This window comes from Helianthus annuus, chromosome 12 (assembly GCF_002127325.2).
Source record: "Helianthus annuus cultivar XRQ/B chromosome 12, HanXRQr2.0-SUNRISE, whole genome shotgun sequence".
In the NCBI taxonomy this organism is placed as follows: Eukaryota; Viridiplantae; Streptophyta; class Magnoliopsida; order Asterales; family Asteraceae; genus Helianthus; species Helianthus annuus.
Genome location: NC_035444.2, coordinates 19,059,559 through 19,078,083, shown reverse-complemented (window position 1 = coordinate 19,078,083; position 18,525 = coordinate 19,059,559). Strand labels below are relative to the sequence as shown.

The window sequence follows — 18,525 nt, the reverse complement described above, 5'->3', positions numbered from 1 at the left end:
AATTTGGTCATGTAAATCTACTTGTAGATTTAATTTAAGAGAACGTACTCTTTTTGGCTTTTCGTGATACTTTTGACTTAAAGCATCAGTTACTACATTTTCCTTTACTGCATGATACTGGATATTACAATCATAATCACTAAGTATTTCCATCCAGCATCTTTATCTCATGTTTAAATCCCTTTTCCCGAAAACATACCTTAAACTCTTATGATCCGTGAAAATAGTAAACTTACTACTGTAAAGGTAGTGTCTCCAAATCTTAAGGGCAAAAATTATGGCTCCTAATTCTAAATCATGGGTTGAATAATTCTCTTCACGATTCTTAAGTTGTCTAGAGGCGTAGGCTATAACATTTTGTCGTTGCATCAACACACATCCATAACCTAACTTAGAAGCGTCACAATAGACTACAAAGTCTTCAGTTCCTTCTGGTAACGCTAGTATGGGTGCGTTGGTTTTTGCTTAAGAACTCTAAAGGCTTCTTCTTGTTTTGGTCCCTATTCAAACTTAACAGATTTACAGGTTAGCTTAGTTAAGGGAATAGCTATTCTAGAAAAATCTCAAATAAATCTTCTATAATAACCGGCCAATCCTAGGAAACTTCTAACCTCGGTTAGTGACTCAGGGGTTTTCCATTTAGTAATTGCCTTAATCTGTGTGGGATCCACATGAGTTCCTTCATGGTTAACTAGATGTCCAAGAAGCTGCACTTCTTCTAACCAAAATTCACATTTCGAAAACTTGGCATAAAGCTTTTCTTTTCTCAGAAAATTTAGGAGTGCATGCAGGTGCAGTGCATATTCCTCTTTACTCTTAGAGTAAATGGGAATATCATCTATAAAGACAACAATGAATTTATCCAAATATTGCTTGCATATTCGGTTCATCATGTCCATAAATGCAGTTGGGGCATTGGTTAAACCAAATGGCATGATAGTAAATTCATAATGGCTATACCTTGTGCTAAAAGTGGTCTTAGGAATGTCCTCTTCCTGTACCTTTAATTGATGATATCCTGAGCGTAAATCGATTTTAGAGAAAAATCGAGCTCCTTGCAGTTGAACAATACAAATCATCGATTCTCGGTAATAGGTACCGATTTTAATCGTGACTTTGTTCAGCTCACGGTAGTCAATGCACATACGCATTGACCCGTCTTTCTTTTGTACAAACAATATTGGTGCTCCCCATGATGATGAACTTGGTTGTATGAATCCTTTTCCAACAGTTCGTCCAGTTGTTTCTTTAACTCTTGTATTTCGACTGGTGTCAAACGGTAGGGTGCCATGGCAATTGGTGCTGTCCCTGGTAGCAGATGGATTCTGAATTCAAATTTCCTGTCTGGCGGTAGTCCTGGTAATTCTTCTGGAAACTGAGATACTACGGGGATATCTTTCAGTTCTTTTCCTTTAGTGTTAATGATTATGGAAATTATATACACTAGTGATCCTTTTCTCACATAACTGTCTGTTTTCATCACAGAGATGAATTTTGTGGTTATAGACGACTTATCTCCTTTAATTGTGATCTTTTCACCCTTTGGTGAATTTACTTGGAGTGACTTTTGATCACAGAGAATACTAGCTTTGTTGGCTATTAACCAATCTATTCCTAATACAACATCAAATCCTGCCAGATTCATTGGATAAAGGTTTGCAATAAACTTTTGATTTAAAAATTCTATTTTTGCTCCTTGCAAGATTTCGGTAATCTTAATGGTTTCCCCATTTGCTGTTTCTACTAGACATTCTTGTGGGAGTTTAGTTAATGGTTGGTTGAGGAGTTTGCAAAATGAAGTATTAATAAAACTTTGGTTCACACCAGAGTCAAATAATACTTTAGCAAAAACATCATTAACTAAAAACGTACCAGCAATTACGTCCGGAATCATCTTTGCTTCTTCTGCAGTCAGAACAAATGCTCTAGTATTTTTAGTAGTCTTGTTGTTCATGGCCGGACCTAATTTCGGACAATCTGGCTTGATATGACCTTGTTCCCCATAATTGAAGCATATCCTATTATTAGGTTTCTTCCTGCAGTCTTCTTCCTTGTGTCCAGATATTTTGCAGAAATTACAGTATATAGAGCATCTTCCAAAATGCTTCCTTTTACAGTACTTGCAGTATGGTGTAGAAGTAGAACCTACATTTTTCCCACGGTTGGAGTTATCGTAGCGAATTTCTTGGGTAAACCTTTGAGTTAGGTTCTTCCTTTGGTTTTCTTCTTAAGTACGTACTAATTCATCAGTCAAGGTATTTGCTAGTTCTACAGCTTCTTCTATTGTTTGTGGTCTAGCTGCCTTAACTACATGCCTAATCTCATTGATTAATCCCCAAATGTAACGGGAGGTTAATACTGGTTCTGGTGATGCAAGGGTTGGCACTATTCTAGCATATTCAAAGAATGTAGTAGTGTAACCCTTACTATATACTCCAATCATTCTAAGTTTTAAGAACTTATTTGCTATCTGTTCCTTTTCATTAGGTGGATAGAATTTCCTTTCCACCATATTCTTAAACTCCTCCCATTCCATGTTGTAGACCCTGTCACTTCCCCTAGATTGGAGGATAGTGTTCCACCATTCTAAGGTTGAGTTCTTAAACAGATTGGAGGCAAACATTATCTTATCCTTTTCTGCGCACTTGCTTATTTTCAAGACTGCCTCAGTCTTTTCTATTCAGCGTAGAGCTGCAATGGCTCCTTCATTGCCCGAGAATTCTTTTGGTTTACAGGACTAGAATTATTTGTAAGAACAACCATAAGACGTGGTTCTTCTATTTTTTTGTTTACATTCCTTGTTTAGACTTATTTTTTTATCTACTTAGCGGTGCAGTATTCACTGTTGTATTCATTTTATCTACATATAAATTACTAATTAACAACATGCATATGTGCATTAGCCAATGCGTGCATTTTCAACATTGAAACCATAGCATCTAAACTTATCAATGCGTTGTTTTTAATGTCATTATGTTTTAAGTACATGTTTACTATTTTACTCTACATGGTTACTGTTTCGAACAATGCACATGTGCATACATGTAAAATTATTAATTACATGTGATTTGTCTTCCTTTACATATACATCAACATATGTAATGTGGTACCCCAAACGTAATAGGGTACCACATACGTAATATGATACACACAAATATACAACATTTCAAAATATACACATGCATTACCGACATGTTTATTGTTTTTTTTATTAATGCACATGTGCATTACCAACATTAACACATTATCACACAACTTTTGTGTTACAACAAGTAAATATAACACCCTCATCATAAGAATCACATAATCCGATCAACAATCATTATTACACATATGCAACACCAACATATACTATAGCAAACAACATATTACATCCTAAATTAACAAATATAACCATCTGTAATACATTATACAATACCAATATGTATGCTATTCAAACTATTTATATGTGCAGTACCAATATTTCATCTACTAAACAACATAATACATCAAATATTAACAAACATGATCATTCGCCTCTGATAACGACAATTTTGTTACTATCTTCACCCTCATGTTCTTAAGTTGCATGTCTTGAATATCTTTATCTTTGTTGAATCTGCAATAAAACTTCTCACCGCTCCCTTTAAACATCTCCATATGTCGCATAGCGAACACCTCGCAGTCTGTGAAGCAATAAAGGGATTTCGCTTACTTGTTCAATGTTTCATCGTGGTTTCGCTCACTTGTCCTCCTCTTTATACTTTTTTTTCTTCTTGTGCACCTGCATGTGATATAAGTAATGTGTTTGCATAAATGATATCATTAACATGAAAGTAATAAAGGGATGCACATGTGCATAAACTTCCAACTGCATCATCAAATATTAATCAACCTTTTTTTACCTCTTTGTTTAACAGTTGCGTAATCATTTCCATTGCATGCGACATTTTTTTAACCCTTTATCCCTTGATTTCAAAACGAAAGTTACCTTCTTTGACTTTTTCCGTTATTGATCTACAATAATAAAAAAAACAAAGGATTAACAAATATACAATCTCAATGAATATGTGTATTAACATTAACTTTATCATTACTATATACACTATGCACATGTGCATCACTATGCACACGTGCATCAACATAAATTACATTGTTAACATATTCTGGCAAACTATGCACATGTGCATAACTATGCACACGTACATGAATGAACTTATTACCATATTCTGGCAAATTATGCACATGTGCCTAACTATGCACATTTGCATCCATATGACTTACCATATTGAAATAATCTGGCAAAAGATGCATATGTGCATAACTATGCACATGTGCATTAACATGACTTACCTCATCAACAGGTTTGTTTCAATAAAAAAAAAACCCTAACCCTTACCAAATCAAATTTCATATTACCACCAATCATAATTAACATTAATCACTAATAAAACTATTATGGAAAATTCTGCACATGTGTATAACTATGCACATGTACAACGAAAAAAATGACCTTGTTGACAAATTCTAGCAGACTGTGTACATGTGCATAGCATAATTATGCATATGTGCATCAACATGAATGACCTTATTAACCTATTCTGGAAAATTATGCACATGTGCATAATTATACACATTTGCATCAACATGATTGACCTTATTAACCTAATCTTGCAAAATATACATATGTGCATAACTATGCACATGTGCATTAACACGACTGACCTTATCAACAGGTTTACTTCAATAAAAAAACCCTAACCCTTACCAAATAAATTTCGTATTATCACCAATCATATCTAACATTAATCAGTAACAAAACTACATACAAAAAAACACATAAATACCACATTACATATAGTTCTATCACAACAGTCACCTCTAATCTCTCAAAAATCATATATATCGAACAATTTTCATTAATGCAGATATGAAACAACGATTTAAGCATCATATTAACATATAAAAATCTGAATCGATGATTAAGCGTCATGTTATCATATAAAAGTGCAAAACAAGGATTATAAAGTTATAAATTCACGAAACGGTGTAGCGACACTGAATAATCCGACAATAACTAGATTACTGCGAGTCCGTTGGACGTCTGTTCTTCAGATTCTCCCTAATTGTGCCATAGTCTTCGATGATTATGTTCTTATTGCCCTAATTTCGAGCAGATAGCGAATATATGATCGATGATTCTGTTCTTATTGCCCTAATTTCGATTATACGATGAATACACCATGAATGGTAAGATTGAGATGACGAATTTTGGAGATTTTGATGTGTAGACGTGAGCTGAGATGAAGAATTTTGGAGATGTTGGAGTATCGAACATGAACTGAATGAAAAATATGATTTAATTGTTCTTTGAAGTCCAATAGGAGGAGGATGGACAAGTAATTTAATTTTTTTATGTATTTACACTAATGCCTTATGTTCACATTGCTTCTCGCGGTTCTCGCAATAAAGGTGGTTCTCGCATGAATCCTACCCTATATATATATATATATATATATATATATATATATATATATATAGTGGAGGGTTCAAATGAGAAGAATTTTTTTGTAAGAAGAAAAAAGAAGAAGTTTCAACCAATAATAATGCTTTATTTTACTTCATTTAATATTTGCATTTAATTTTAATATAAGGGTATATTGGTAAACTTACAAAAATCATTAGTTTATATTCTTCCCCTTTAATAACTAACTAAATTAAATTTGTAACTCCTTTTCAAAATATATACTTTTTCCAAATTAAAAAACCAACTTAATTTAAAGTGTAGAATAAATTACTAGTTGTGTAGGATAAATTACGAGTTGTGTAGGATATATTTCGAGGTGTGTAGGATAAATTTCGACTGTGTAGGAAAAAATTCTATAATGTGTAGGGTATATGTAGGAAAATTTTGATATGTGTAGGTTTTGTAGATTATATGTAGGATAATTAATGTTTAGTTGACTAATTAATTAAAGAATTAAAAATTAATAATATGAGTTATAAATGAAATAGTATTTTACTAATATGTCCTTTCTTCTTTTTCTTCTCACATTAAATTTCTTCTCAAATGAACCTTCCCCTATATATATATATATATATATATATATATATATTATTTCTTAACAATAATTCCAATAAAAAATCATATTTATTTATTCATGTATTGACTTATATGTTTATTTGTTTGTTTAAGTATTCATATATTTATTTATTAGTTATGTTTAGAATTTATTTATCAAAATTTAGCACTCATAAAAATATAACAACATAAATGATTTTATGTTATTATTCCTTGAAACAATAATCCTAATCCAAATCATAGTTATGTATTTATGTCATCATTTATATTTACTTATTTATTTGGTTAGGAATTTATATATCATATATTGTTTTAAACAAATGTCTCTAAATAAAAGAACCTAAGTCCATAGTCTTGTTTATGTCTTTCCGTTTGTTTAAGATTTGTTATTGTATTTTTTAGGGTAATTTCATTCGGATTGTTCTTTTTCCATCGCGATATCGTTCATGGATTATCTTCGCAAACAGTGAGTAGATTTTTTCTCCTTTTTACTTTAAAATATTTTGGGGTGTTTCATCTTGCCATAAACTCATACTCATTTTATTTGATAAATGAAGCATGCAAAATTCATTGTGTAGAATATGTGTTACATGTTTATTAGTTGTTGAGAATTTATGTGGTAGTTGAATTAGTTCAGATATGGCACCTGAGCAAAATCCGGAGCAATCTTGATTGCCATCCGATCCACTGCAGTTTCGTTCTTGTGATTTAAGGCTCAATCGTCGAATGGCAGTTCGAACGAACTGACATCCGATCCATAGCACTTTGTTTGATTGTTAAGTGTCAATCGTCGGATCACCATCCGACACTTAGCCTGTTGTAAACTCTCGGATCACCATCCGACACTTAGCCAATTCACTCAATATTATGTCTTTAAATCTGATCTGATCCATGTGAATTATTTGAGCGGCCCAGTTATATCTCATTATCAATCACGTGATCATTAATTGTGAATTCAGAGTTGGACGGTCCAGTTATTATACTATATGGTCTGCACAAAATAGTCAAGCCCACTACAGTACTCGGTCCAATTAGATTTTGGTTATATTGAATGTTGTCGACCATTAAGTGTTTCAAGTTTATAAGTATTACATGTGTTGGTTCGTTAATCAAGAAGTCAACTGCACGTGATAAAGTGATCCATTGCATGTGATAATCAATCGGTCCAATCGCATTACAATAAATTGATTATCGGCTCATGTGTTTAATAAATGACAACAGGAATTCGGCCCAATGTATGACTGAATTTAATTAGGCTTGGTAGAGCCCAAGTGGTTATTTAATTAGGAGCCGGCCTTTGGCTTAGCTTATATACACACATGATCTACGTATTATGATAACACAATCATACCCCCAAACCCTAGACTTCTCTAGTTGCACATGTGAGGCATCACTTGTATATTGCAGTTGATCGGTATGTGAGTTGTTACTTTACATAAGTTATGTTTAGATATGCTAGTGATTATATGTATTAGGACTGATTTCAACATGCTAGTAATTGTGAAACATGATCTTGTATGTGACTGAATAATTGTGAATCATGATTCTGCTTATACACCAGATTATGATAGTGAAGTATATGATATATATTCATGGATCGGCTGTCTTTACTACAATGTTGCGTAGGGGAGGGGATTGTTGGCATGTGTATGTTTATTAGTGTGGTTTGCGAATGACTTGTATAAATGGTGATGTTAATATTATACGCTACTAATGATGTTAACGTTAAACCTGGTTAGGGTTGGCCGATCCATATGATGTTTGGGTTATGACTTATGGTATTATAATTATGGGTAATCATTGTTAGTCAGTGACTAGGGTGTATAATATTGTTGATTTGGGTGCTACAGTTTGATAATGTGAAGAATGATAATTGGTATGATAAATTGTTATGTTGTCACGTAATTGCAATATAGGGAACCGATTAATTGAGTTAGGCATATGGGGTTCACTGTTAGAAACGAAGCAGTATGTTAATGGGATCACGCAACATCACTAATGGGCCGCGCGAGTCAAAGATGGATCACTGGTTTGTACGTTGCACATTTTCTGGTGTCAACGAATTAACTGTTGCGTGAATTGTATATACGAATTTATGTGACGGATTGGTTTATGAACTAAGTATACACTAGAGACTATTTAATTGAGTGTTATGGCTTGAACTTTACGTGTGTGCGACATGTATCTTGACTGTGTGATAAGTGAATAAGGAATACGTGACTTGTTGTATGTAAAACATGTGGTATATGTGTGCGTAGAACTGACTGTTATCGGTAACCCTTTTAGGGCGTGTTTGTTCAACTGATAAACAAGATACTTAATCTTACTGAGCAAACCAAAGGTGAGTTCACTGCTCTTTTCCAAGCATGCATCCCGGGGAAGGATATCGGGTAATGTTCCAGGGAGGAATGTCAGGTTAATGGGATGTTTGTTATTACTCATTTCTATCATATAAGACCCCTTACATCTACCGATAGTTGCCGGGGAGGCAACGAGGTTATTAGTTGATAGCGCTATTAGGTTTGGCACCCTCACACCGTACCGGGGAGGACGGGCGTGAACTAATTACCTTAAAGCATGACCAATGTTTTGATAGAGACATTGGGGTTGGGAAAATACATCTTGTAGCCATCTGCGACAATCGAGTTAATAACAACATCAAATCGGAACTATTGAACTGTTGAACTGTTTTATACATATACCTGGTAACTAAACGCGTTAACAAAACATTGAACTCATCAGCGTCATCTGACACACTTGTCTGCATGCTTGTAGGTCGTTAGATGTCTTGGATTGGAACTTGCTGTCTGGAGTTGCTGGAGTGGTCATGGGTCGACTGGAGGGATTCATGTGATTGAACTATTGATATCATACATTGGTTTTTGAAACAGTATAACATTGGTTTACTATTTGCTTCCGTTGGGCATGTTGGTTTTCATTTAAACTCGTTGATGGTATTTTACATTAATAATTAAGGATTTTATTTTGAAACTTGTACGCGTTCAATGTAATTAGTGGCTCGTTATTGGTACGTCACACGCCTAACAGGTGGTATTTTGGGGGTGTGACAAGTTAATCAAAAGTCAAACATAATTATGGATCCATTGGTTAACCATTTACCCATGGCTATGGGTGATTTTTTATTACATTGAAAATCCGGATGTTACAACTTGAAAATCCGGATGTTACAACTTTTTCACGGGCAGTTTGGGTTTCGACCAGGTCCACCATAGAAAAAGTGTGTGCCCCAGAAGTTATCAGTAGTGTTGCGCGTCAAAATATCATAGCAATTTTGCTCATGGTAGGTAGATACTTCTGCGGTCCTTAAAGCGTTTGATTGATCAACTGTTTCAATCTTTCTTATATAACTTGCTTTACGATACCATAGTTTAGGGAACTGACCACTGCCCATTTGGGTAGTTGTATGACGCCCTTGTGAGCGTGTATTTATAATCTCTCCACCCCATTGTATCATTGACGCACTTTTCCTTAAGTGTGTAAACAACGAGGATGGCCAATATCCTATTGTTTCTCCATTGAGTTGCATCCACCAATCCCCGCCCCCTGCGTTGTCCTATCAAAATGGTTCAAAAAAATCATATTTTCTGCCCGCCTCAATAGTTGTAAATGTGAAAGTTAAACCTTATAACTGGTAATTAAAATTTATACGCGCCTTGATGATATAAAATGTTTTGAGATTAATAATTAGAAATTTAAAGAAATACCTTCCATATAAGTATGGTGAGTTCTTGTTGAGTACCATCTGTTTCCGAAGTAGGAGATAAACTGCCTCCAATTGCATACTTATTGTTGGTTTGAATAAACCCGGAGCAAAGATTGTAACATCCAGTTTTTTGATATCCATCACTCTGTTCAAAATACAATAATACCATATAATATTTTTTTTAATATACGTGTTGTAAATATAATATAAAATCTAAGGTCTTACTCTTATTGTTTATATAAGAGAAATATTATGTATAAGTTTACATCAACTTACAGTCCAGTAGATGAACAGCCTCGTTTTAGTATCTCCATACAACCTTTGATACACCTGTTTCAAAGACATTGCAGGAACTTTAAAGATACAAGATTTTGTTTTTTTAGTTCTATGTGGCAAAACTGGTGGGTTGTGTTACATAACATGTTAAACGAGTTCTAGTAAATATAGATTGTTCTAAAAAAGTTTCTTGTCAAAATGAGTTCATGCCAAAATGGGCTCAACTAAAATGAAACATCTTAATTAAGAAAAGTATCAAATGGGTTCACATGCTATGTTTTTATAGTGGCTAGCGACGGCGCAAACTAGGCAACAATGGACGTTGCGTCAACGTGTCACGAGTAAGTGGTGGCGGTAAATAATGGCAGGCAGTGGTGCTAACTCATTTGGACAGATTTTAAGTTAGCAAGATTAAAAAGAGTAACATGCTTTGATGTCTTATATAATTTGAGTCGACCCAAATGAACTCATAAATCGATTCATTTCTTGAAGACTGGATCATCATTTCCACCCGTAGTTTTAATCACTTATTACATTTATATTAAGGGTCTTTGTTATGTTTAGAATATAGGAAAAGTTTACAATGTGTTTTGTTTGTTTGGTACTAGAATTTAAATGAAGTAGAACTCACCTGCCAACCAGCTTCGATGGTATTAAGACCCGTATCATAAGTGCCTCCTACTACCCACGTTTGAGTCAAACTAAATTCATTACTTTCTTGAACTTTTGGATTCCAAAGATTTAGTGCTGATTTTGATCCATAAAACTGCCCAGTCTTTGTAGATGCAACTGCATACTAAAAAAAAACCCTTCATTATTATAACGTGATTAAGAGCAAGAAACAAGTTGTAAGGTACAAAGTGCTAAAAGAGGCTTACCTCATGTCCATCGGTCACACCAAGTTCAACATCAACCAAGCTTGATTTACCTATAAAACTCTTCTTCTTTCCATAACTGTCGACCGAACTAGCTCTTAGTATGTCCTCTTTCTTTGTTCTTCTTATGGGGATAGTCCCTTTTGGACATTTTCCATTTGAATGCCACAATTGAGTAATTGATGATGATGAATGTCTATCCGCTGTAGCATTCACCATGGATGACACTTTGTTGTCATCTACGGGGTTTGGATGATAAACTGGCCTCATCTATAATTATTCATAACTATAATTAAATTAACATAAATATAAATGCATATATATAAAAAAAAATATAAGCAAACCTTGATAGTGTGGTTTTTGAGCAAGGGATGATCAAAAGCCGGTTGATCAGAGATACGAACACAATCCATTATATCACCATCGGAGCTCTAGTCACAATGCAATGCATACACAAATCAATTCCTTAACATGTGACAAGAAGAATGATGAAATTAAGAAAGAAAAGAATGGTAACATACCTTAATGGATTTGACCGCAGGTTTGTTTAAACTATTTAAAAGCTTTTGAACCTCAACATTCTCATGGGAACCTGAAGACCTACTGTTGTCGGTGTAACATAAACGTGCAGCCATGAACACATACAACACTACAACAAAACCAAAAGAAAGTTTTACTTCCGCCATTTAGAAAGGATGTGAGAATGGAATTAATGTGTAGTTCATTCCAAGTTTACCATGTTTATATAGGCTCTTGTTATTGTGTTTTTATTTTATTATATTAAATATATTTTGTAATAGTTTTTCTATTGGCCTACTTTTTTCTACCAAGAAAAAAAAAATACATTCCATACTTCTTGGAAGGTCGACTTCTCTCTCTCTATAGAGAGAGAGAAAGAGAGAGAGAGAGTGTGTGTGTTAGGTAAATCGAAAATTCTGATAAGTTATAAGAATTTAGAAAATTCGACGAAAATAAAGGTTTATCAAAAATCCTTTTTTACCAAAAATCCTAAATAAATCAACTTTTTCGAAAAAAATTGTTGATTTACACTAGTGTAAAAGAACCCATACAGTGGGGGAAAATGCTTATGCCAACAAGTTTATACAATGGTGTAAAATAATTTAAAACGCCGCTCTAATTTTTTTACAGGTGTATTTGTAATATGTATAACATCCGTCAAAAACAGATCCTAGAACCTGACTCGTTTTGTAAACCGGATCCTAAGTGAAATTAATGAAAAATGGAATTTTTATAATATTTTATATTTTAGTTATGTTACGTTTTAATTTAGTTAAACATGGATTAAAAATATTAATTTTATATATGAAATTAAGTTAGTTGCGTTAGTTTTTATAAAAGAAAAAGCATAACGAAGTTAGAAATTAATGATAATGTAATTAAAGGACTAGAGGGGTCAGAATCGTCAATTAATCAAACTCACACTCGGGCCACGCGTCCCCAAGTCGGACCCCCACTCGCCCTACAACACCCCCCCCCCATGTGCCTTCCTCCCATTTCCCTTCTACCTAGTCGCGTCCAAACCAAACCCAAACCCGACTAGATCATATCTCGGTGAATACTGGACCATCCAACTCCCTTGTGGTCTCATTCAACTCAGAATTATGGCGAGATTAAATCCCCATCATTTAGTCGTTCAATTTCATCTCATAACTAGTCCATTAAAACCATAATTAAAATTTCATTAACACCTTCAAGAATTCGATAGATTCCTAGTCCAATTCGACAGCTTCAAGTTATAAATTCGATACAATTTGATTCCTTACACCTTTTTCACATAATTCCCTACCCTCAATTTCAGTTCACGTCCAATATAACCGAAGAATTCAAGACAAGATCAAGCTAAAGCTCGTAACTTTATCCAATGATATATCCAAATCCGTTGATTCTTGAGTCCTTTTCATTTAGTATTCATTCAATACTCTACAAAAGCCAACTATCCATTTATGTGATAGAGGGCAAACGAATTAAAAAAAATTGAATTATTGTGAAAGTAGGGTTCTTATGCATTTTAATTTGGGGATTTTTAATCTATATAATCATGTCTTTGTGAAATTGAACTTATCAAACTGATCATTGGCATATTACATTAAGTTGTGGAAATTTTGGGAATTTTGAGATATTGTATGGATTTATTTGATAATTATACATGTTATATTAGTTTAGAAAATCAAAATAAAATACAAATTATTCAAAATATTATACCACGATTATATATTCTGATTTTACCAGTAAACAATAAAGTTGTATGATTTTATAACAAATTTCACATTTAGATTGTAAATTATTTGTAATGAGGAAATTAAATAAATTATAAAACTATTTTTATTCTTTTTACAGATATAACTAATTTTTATTGTTACAAATATGATCATTTTGGATAAAATAATGTTCCATATAAAAATTATTATAAATTTTAGTTTATTAAAATTTAGGTGAATTGGAAATAAATAATCCCATCTAACTCAATTTCGCCGATAATAATCTCAAGTCAGTTATTGGCCGATAATAATCCAAACTGGACAATTTTTTTGTAAATAGTCCGCCGTTAAAATAGCTTAACGGAATTAAGTCTTTTTCCGAATTACAAGCCGATGTTTTAGGGCTTTTGATCAGAAAGAGGATACAAGTCGATTGATGTAAAACTTACCTCGAAATATTGCCCCAACCCACGAAAACGGTGCTTCAATTCGGGTGTTTACACTTTCAATTAACAACATTCAAGCCATTTCGAGCACAATTTCGAGGTAAGTTTTATATCAATCGACCTGTATCCTCGTTCTGATCAAAAGCTCTAAAACATCGGTTTGTAATTCGGAAAAAAAAAACTTAATTAACTCCGTAAAGCTATTTTAACGACGGACTATTTTACAAAAAAAAATTGAACAGTTCGGATTATTCTCGGCCAATAACTGACTTGGAATTATTATCGGCCAAATTGACTTAGGTGGGATTATTTATTTCTAATTTGCCTAAAATTTATTAGATGAATTATTTATGATTATTTAAACTTAGTACTTACAAAAGACATGGTAATATATATATATATATATATATATATATATATATATATATATATATATATATATATATATATATATATATATATATATATATATATATATATATATATATATATATATATATATATATATATATATATATATATATATAGGGGTAAGATCAAATAAAAAGTTTATTTTGCCTAAATAGGATGAGAAGAAATCTTAACCATTCATTTTTCAAATCAATTATTAAGATTAAAGTGTAGGAGAAAGAAAGAGTTCAAGGGTATCTTGGGAAAATCCTATTTATGGACCTTCTCTCTCCACATGCAAGGCACATGCATAATCCACCCCCATTTTTTAAACGTTCATAACTTTTTTTTACATTTTTTCATAAAAATTTCACTGTAAAATCGAGCGTTTTTTTATCTTTAAATTGAGTAATTATGAAGACTAAAAAAACCACTAAAATGTGTTGTATTTCTATGTTGCATAATATTTTTTTGCTGGATTTTTGTACTATATTTTTGTGTTAAATTTTTTGTGCTGAATTTTTTTTTCTTAAATTTTTTTTCTCATTTTTTTGTGCTGGATTTTTTACTACATTTTTTTTGCTGATTTTTTTCGTGTTATATTTTTTTGTACTAGATTTTTTTGTGCTATATTTTTTTTGTACTACATTTTTTGTGCTTTATTTTTTTTACTAATTTTTTTGTGCTAGATTTTTTTGTGCTAGATTTTCTTGTATTAGATTTTCTTGTACTAGATTTTTTATGCTAGATTTTTTTGTAATAGATTTTTTTGTTGTATTCTTAAAAAAACAAAAGGGGTGCCAAATGCCATTTTCACTCTTATTTATAAGGACCAAAATGCCCTTCCTTCCTACTTATTAGGAGTGTCACATGTTATCATCATAATCCTTCTTTGGCTACTTAGGCAAAATCCACTTTTTAGTGGATCCTTCCCCTATATGTGTGTGTGTGTGTGTGTGGATGAGTTAAAATGAGAACCACCTTGAGTCGTGAGAACTAGGCCATCCAAACTGTTTTTCCGAAATTTTTTTCTCAAAAGTCATAAAAAATCAAGTTTTCAGCAAGAAAAAAAAATGCCGCATACGCACATTTACATGAGGTGTAATAAAAATATTTATCTTCGCACAAAATTTACACTAGCGCGTAAAAAAATTGCATCGATCAAAACTACCGACTCAACAATTTTTTTTTTTTTTTTACTTTTTTAACAGATGTCTTTGTAATATTTTCATCTACGTTTGTGCAAAAAAAATTTGGACCAACTCTCGGGGAAGAAAAATTTCTCAGGATTCTTACAACTCGTGGTGGTTCTCATTCTCACAACGGGATCAGGAGAGAACGATGAAAAGTGTGAGGACGGTGAGAACGGATCCTGGCCCAACACGTGGCAGGGAGCGCTAATTGTTATGCGGGGGTTAGATTGTCATTGTCCACTTCCCGCTAAACAATGGCGTTATTATTCATTTGCCCCAAAAATTAAATATACTTGGCGTTTTCATCTTTATGCTAGTTTTACATGGCGTTTTTTTTAAAGTATATTTTTTACGAATGGCGTTTATGTTTTAATGGCGTTTTCATCTTTATGCTAGTTTTTTATGGCGTTTTTTTTAAAAAGTTTATGTTTTAATGGCGTTTTCATCTTTTTCCTAGTTTTTCATGGCGATTTTTTAAAAAGTATTTTTTTTACAAATGGCGTTTATGTTTTAATGGTGTTTTATTGATATCCAAAAGATATGGCGTTTTTGTGTTTTCTACTTGTTTTAATTTAGTTTTTTAACACTTTTTTAATGTTGTTATGTTTTAAGTGGTTACTATTTGTTAATTATTCTAATCATGGCGTTTTCTTTGATTTGCACAAATACGATAGAAGATCACACAACCAAACATGTAGACGTAATAATGTAAACAGTAAAACAATATAGTCAACATTAAAATCGATGGCGTTTAGCTAATCTACAAATTCTTCCATTCTGTGTGTCAACATTCTCTTGTCTGCTTTGTCAAACAATTCACGTATTTTGGTCCCCCTAAAGCCATGAATGTTTTTAAACAACTTATCAATAGTTTTCTGTTTTCATTTTCGTTATAAAACAGGATTTTTCCAATGTATTTTACCCTTAGTTCATTTAGCTGTCTTTACTGGAGTTGATTTGGGGCATCTTCTGTTTCCAAACAACTACTCCAACGAGCTATATCCCCAATGTATGTTTCCATATGCCTCATTGCGAAAATCCCACAGTCGATCACGTTAGACGTTGTCCTCCAATCCATCTGTTGTCTGACAATCTTTGCCTTGCTCATGATCTTATGCTTTGGGTGTTTTTTAATACGCAAGTAGTTTGTAAAAGCTCCGTGCTGCAGTTTCACATTTTTTCACATATATTAGTTTGGCGTTTTGTCAACATAGTTCCTATATTCAAAGTTTTTAAGATACTTACCAATCTTTCCACCCATCCTTCTTACTTGTCTTTAATGCTGACGTCATCCCCTACACCGCTGTTGTCCAATACATCAACTCTTTTGTGTTTTATGTTGAAACAGACAACATAGAAATGTCTTTTCCATATTATTGGCACGAAGACCAGTTCATAATCTTTGATGGTTTTATTTTTCTTGTCTCCTTTGAAACGTGTATATTTCAGAACAATTTCCATGTTTCTGTTGAATTCTTTATTTCGTATATTTTCTTTTGTCGTTTCCTCGTATGCTGAGTATTCTATAATATTGAGTACCATATTTTGAACAACAAAACAATGTCCTATTATAATTTTAACAATTAAATATAGCAAAAGAGTTACTAGCAGTAATTCTAAGCAGAATAACCTTGAGGGTGATTCTAGAGCCTTGTATCTTTCTTCATAGTTCAGGATATGTGTCGAACATAGAATAATTAAGACGTGTGCTTGAAATCCTGGTTTCATGCTCTCACAGATCACCCTCATGAGAAACTTTTCTCCCATCTTGAACACCTCAGTGCTAAAAAAACATCATTTGGCGTTTTAGTTATACAAACTCATTCTATTGTAATATATGGCGTTTTGATCATTTTTACGTGCATATTTTCAAGTAAACATTATGAATGGAAAGTTTGACGTTTTATTTTTGAGAGAAGTGTAGATACTCATAACCGCCGTATCTAGTGAAGATGTATGTGGAAAGATTATTTTCAGGGTTTGTCCTTTTTTCATGTATAACCACTTGCTTCCTTATATAAGGTGACAAACATGCCCTGCTCATTTTTTTTATCTCTCTTCTCCTCTTCAGCCACTTTTTTTTATAGTTTTATCTTCTTTATCATCTTTATCAGCTTTTTCATCAGTAGGCAGCTCTTCAGGGTTTAAAATTGTATTTTCTTGCATCAGCTTTATGATGTCTGGAGTGTTGTCCTCATTACCTTTCTCCTGCACATCTGACCTATTTGGCGTTTTTGGTGGTGATGTGTTGATGGCGTTTTCATCCTGGGGTTTATTGGGGTCTATTCCTCTTCAAAACTTTTCAAGAGGTTTTTCCCAGATGTAGATGGTGGCTGCTCATATGGCGTTTTATCAAACACTGCACGTTGTTGGTCAACACTTTTCTTCACCATCTCCCCTTCAGTTTTTTCTACTTCAGTGTTAAATGCCTGACTGTATTTTGTTTCTGTCGTGGGGATGTTTAGTGTCTTATCAAATACAGACATTTTTGGGGTCTTTTAAGAAGGTTGCAGATTTTTTTTATTGCTTTAATCAGTTCATCCACCATTCTTGAATTATCAAGACCTTCTTTTATATCAATCATTTGTTTTAGATCTTGTCCTGACAGCTCTAAAATCTCAGCAATATTCCTTTTAATTATTTTTCCCCCATTGTATCTCGAAATGTGATATTCAAGTGTCTTGAAATCACAACTCCATCTCTCAATATCGATTTCGTTTATATCTTCATCTGATGATATAGTATCATCATCATCATCATCATCATATATGGGGGCTGTTGTAGCAGTAGAGGGTTCGGCGTTTTGTTCTCTGGCCATATCCCTTTCTTTTTCTACTCTTGTATCCCCTTTCTCCTTCCCCTTCTCCTTCTCCTTCTCCTTCTCCTTCTCCATCCCCTTCACCATTCCCTTCCGACTCCCCTTCCTCTTCTCCTTCTCCTTCCCCTTTTTCCTTTTCCTTTTCCTTTTCCTTCTCCTTCGTCTCCTTTTCATTCATTTTCAACTTCAATGGCATTTTCATGAACTATTTCCACTTCCATGGCGTTTTCATCAACTGTTTCCACTTCAATGGCGTTTTCAATTCCAGCCATCTCCTTCTCCCTTTCTTCTTCATTTTCACATCCTTCTTCTCCTTCTTCATTTTCAAATTCTTTGGCGTTTTCATGAACTGTTTGCTCTTCAATGGCGTTTTCTGTTTCAGCCATCTCCTTTTCCCCTTCTTCTTCATTTTCATCTCCTAGTACCACCTCATTTTCAACCTCAGCTTCATGTGTATCTTCTTCTCTTTCAGCTGGCATTTCTTTGGCGTTTTCATCAACAAATTTGAGATGTTCTCCAACAA

At 33.3% G+C, this 18,525-nt stretch overlaps 1 protein-coding gene across 1 annotated transcript; it reads right to left on the bottom strand.

Moving 5' to 3' along the window:
- Positions 1–9,139: 9,139 nt before the first annotated feature.
- On the bottom strand, positions 9,140–11,679 carry LOC110894406. Its single transcript, XM_022141635.2, has 7 exons — positions 11,458–11,679; positions 11,281–11,367; positions 10,940–11,206; positions 10,693–10,857; positions 10,062–10,115; positions 9,787–9,930; positions 9,140–9,635 (listed from the first exon to the last, which is right to left on the bottom strand). The coding sequence occupies exons 1-7, from the start codon at positions 11,620–11,622 to the stop codon at positions 9,258–9,260; spliced, it is 1,260 nt and encodes a 419-aa protein (XP_021997327.1). The 5' UTR covers positions 11,623–11,679; the 3' UTR covers positions 9,140–9,257.
- Between the last annotated feature and the right edge of the window lie 6,846 nt (positions 11,680–18,525).

What these genes read in the sequence shown, in the direction of transcription:
- LOC110894406 (XM_022141635.2), bottom strand. Translation starts at nt 11,622, where the DNA reads ATGGCGGAAGTAAAACTTTCTTTTGGTTTTGTTGTAGTGTTGTATGTG. An exon ending in CCATCGAAGCTGGTTGGCAG is followed by an intron (nt 10,116 to 10,692) that starts GTGAGTTCTACT and finishes TCTTTGAAACAG; the next exon opens with GTGTATCAAAGGTTGTATGG. An exon ending in GGCTGTTCATCTACTGGACT is followed by an intron (nt 9,931 to 10,061) that starts GTAAGTTGATGT and finishes TATTTTGAACAG; the next exon opens with AGTGATGGATATCAAAAAAC.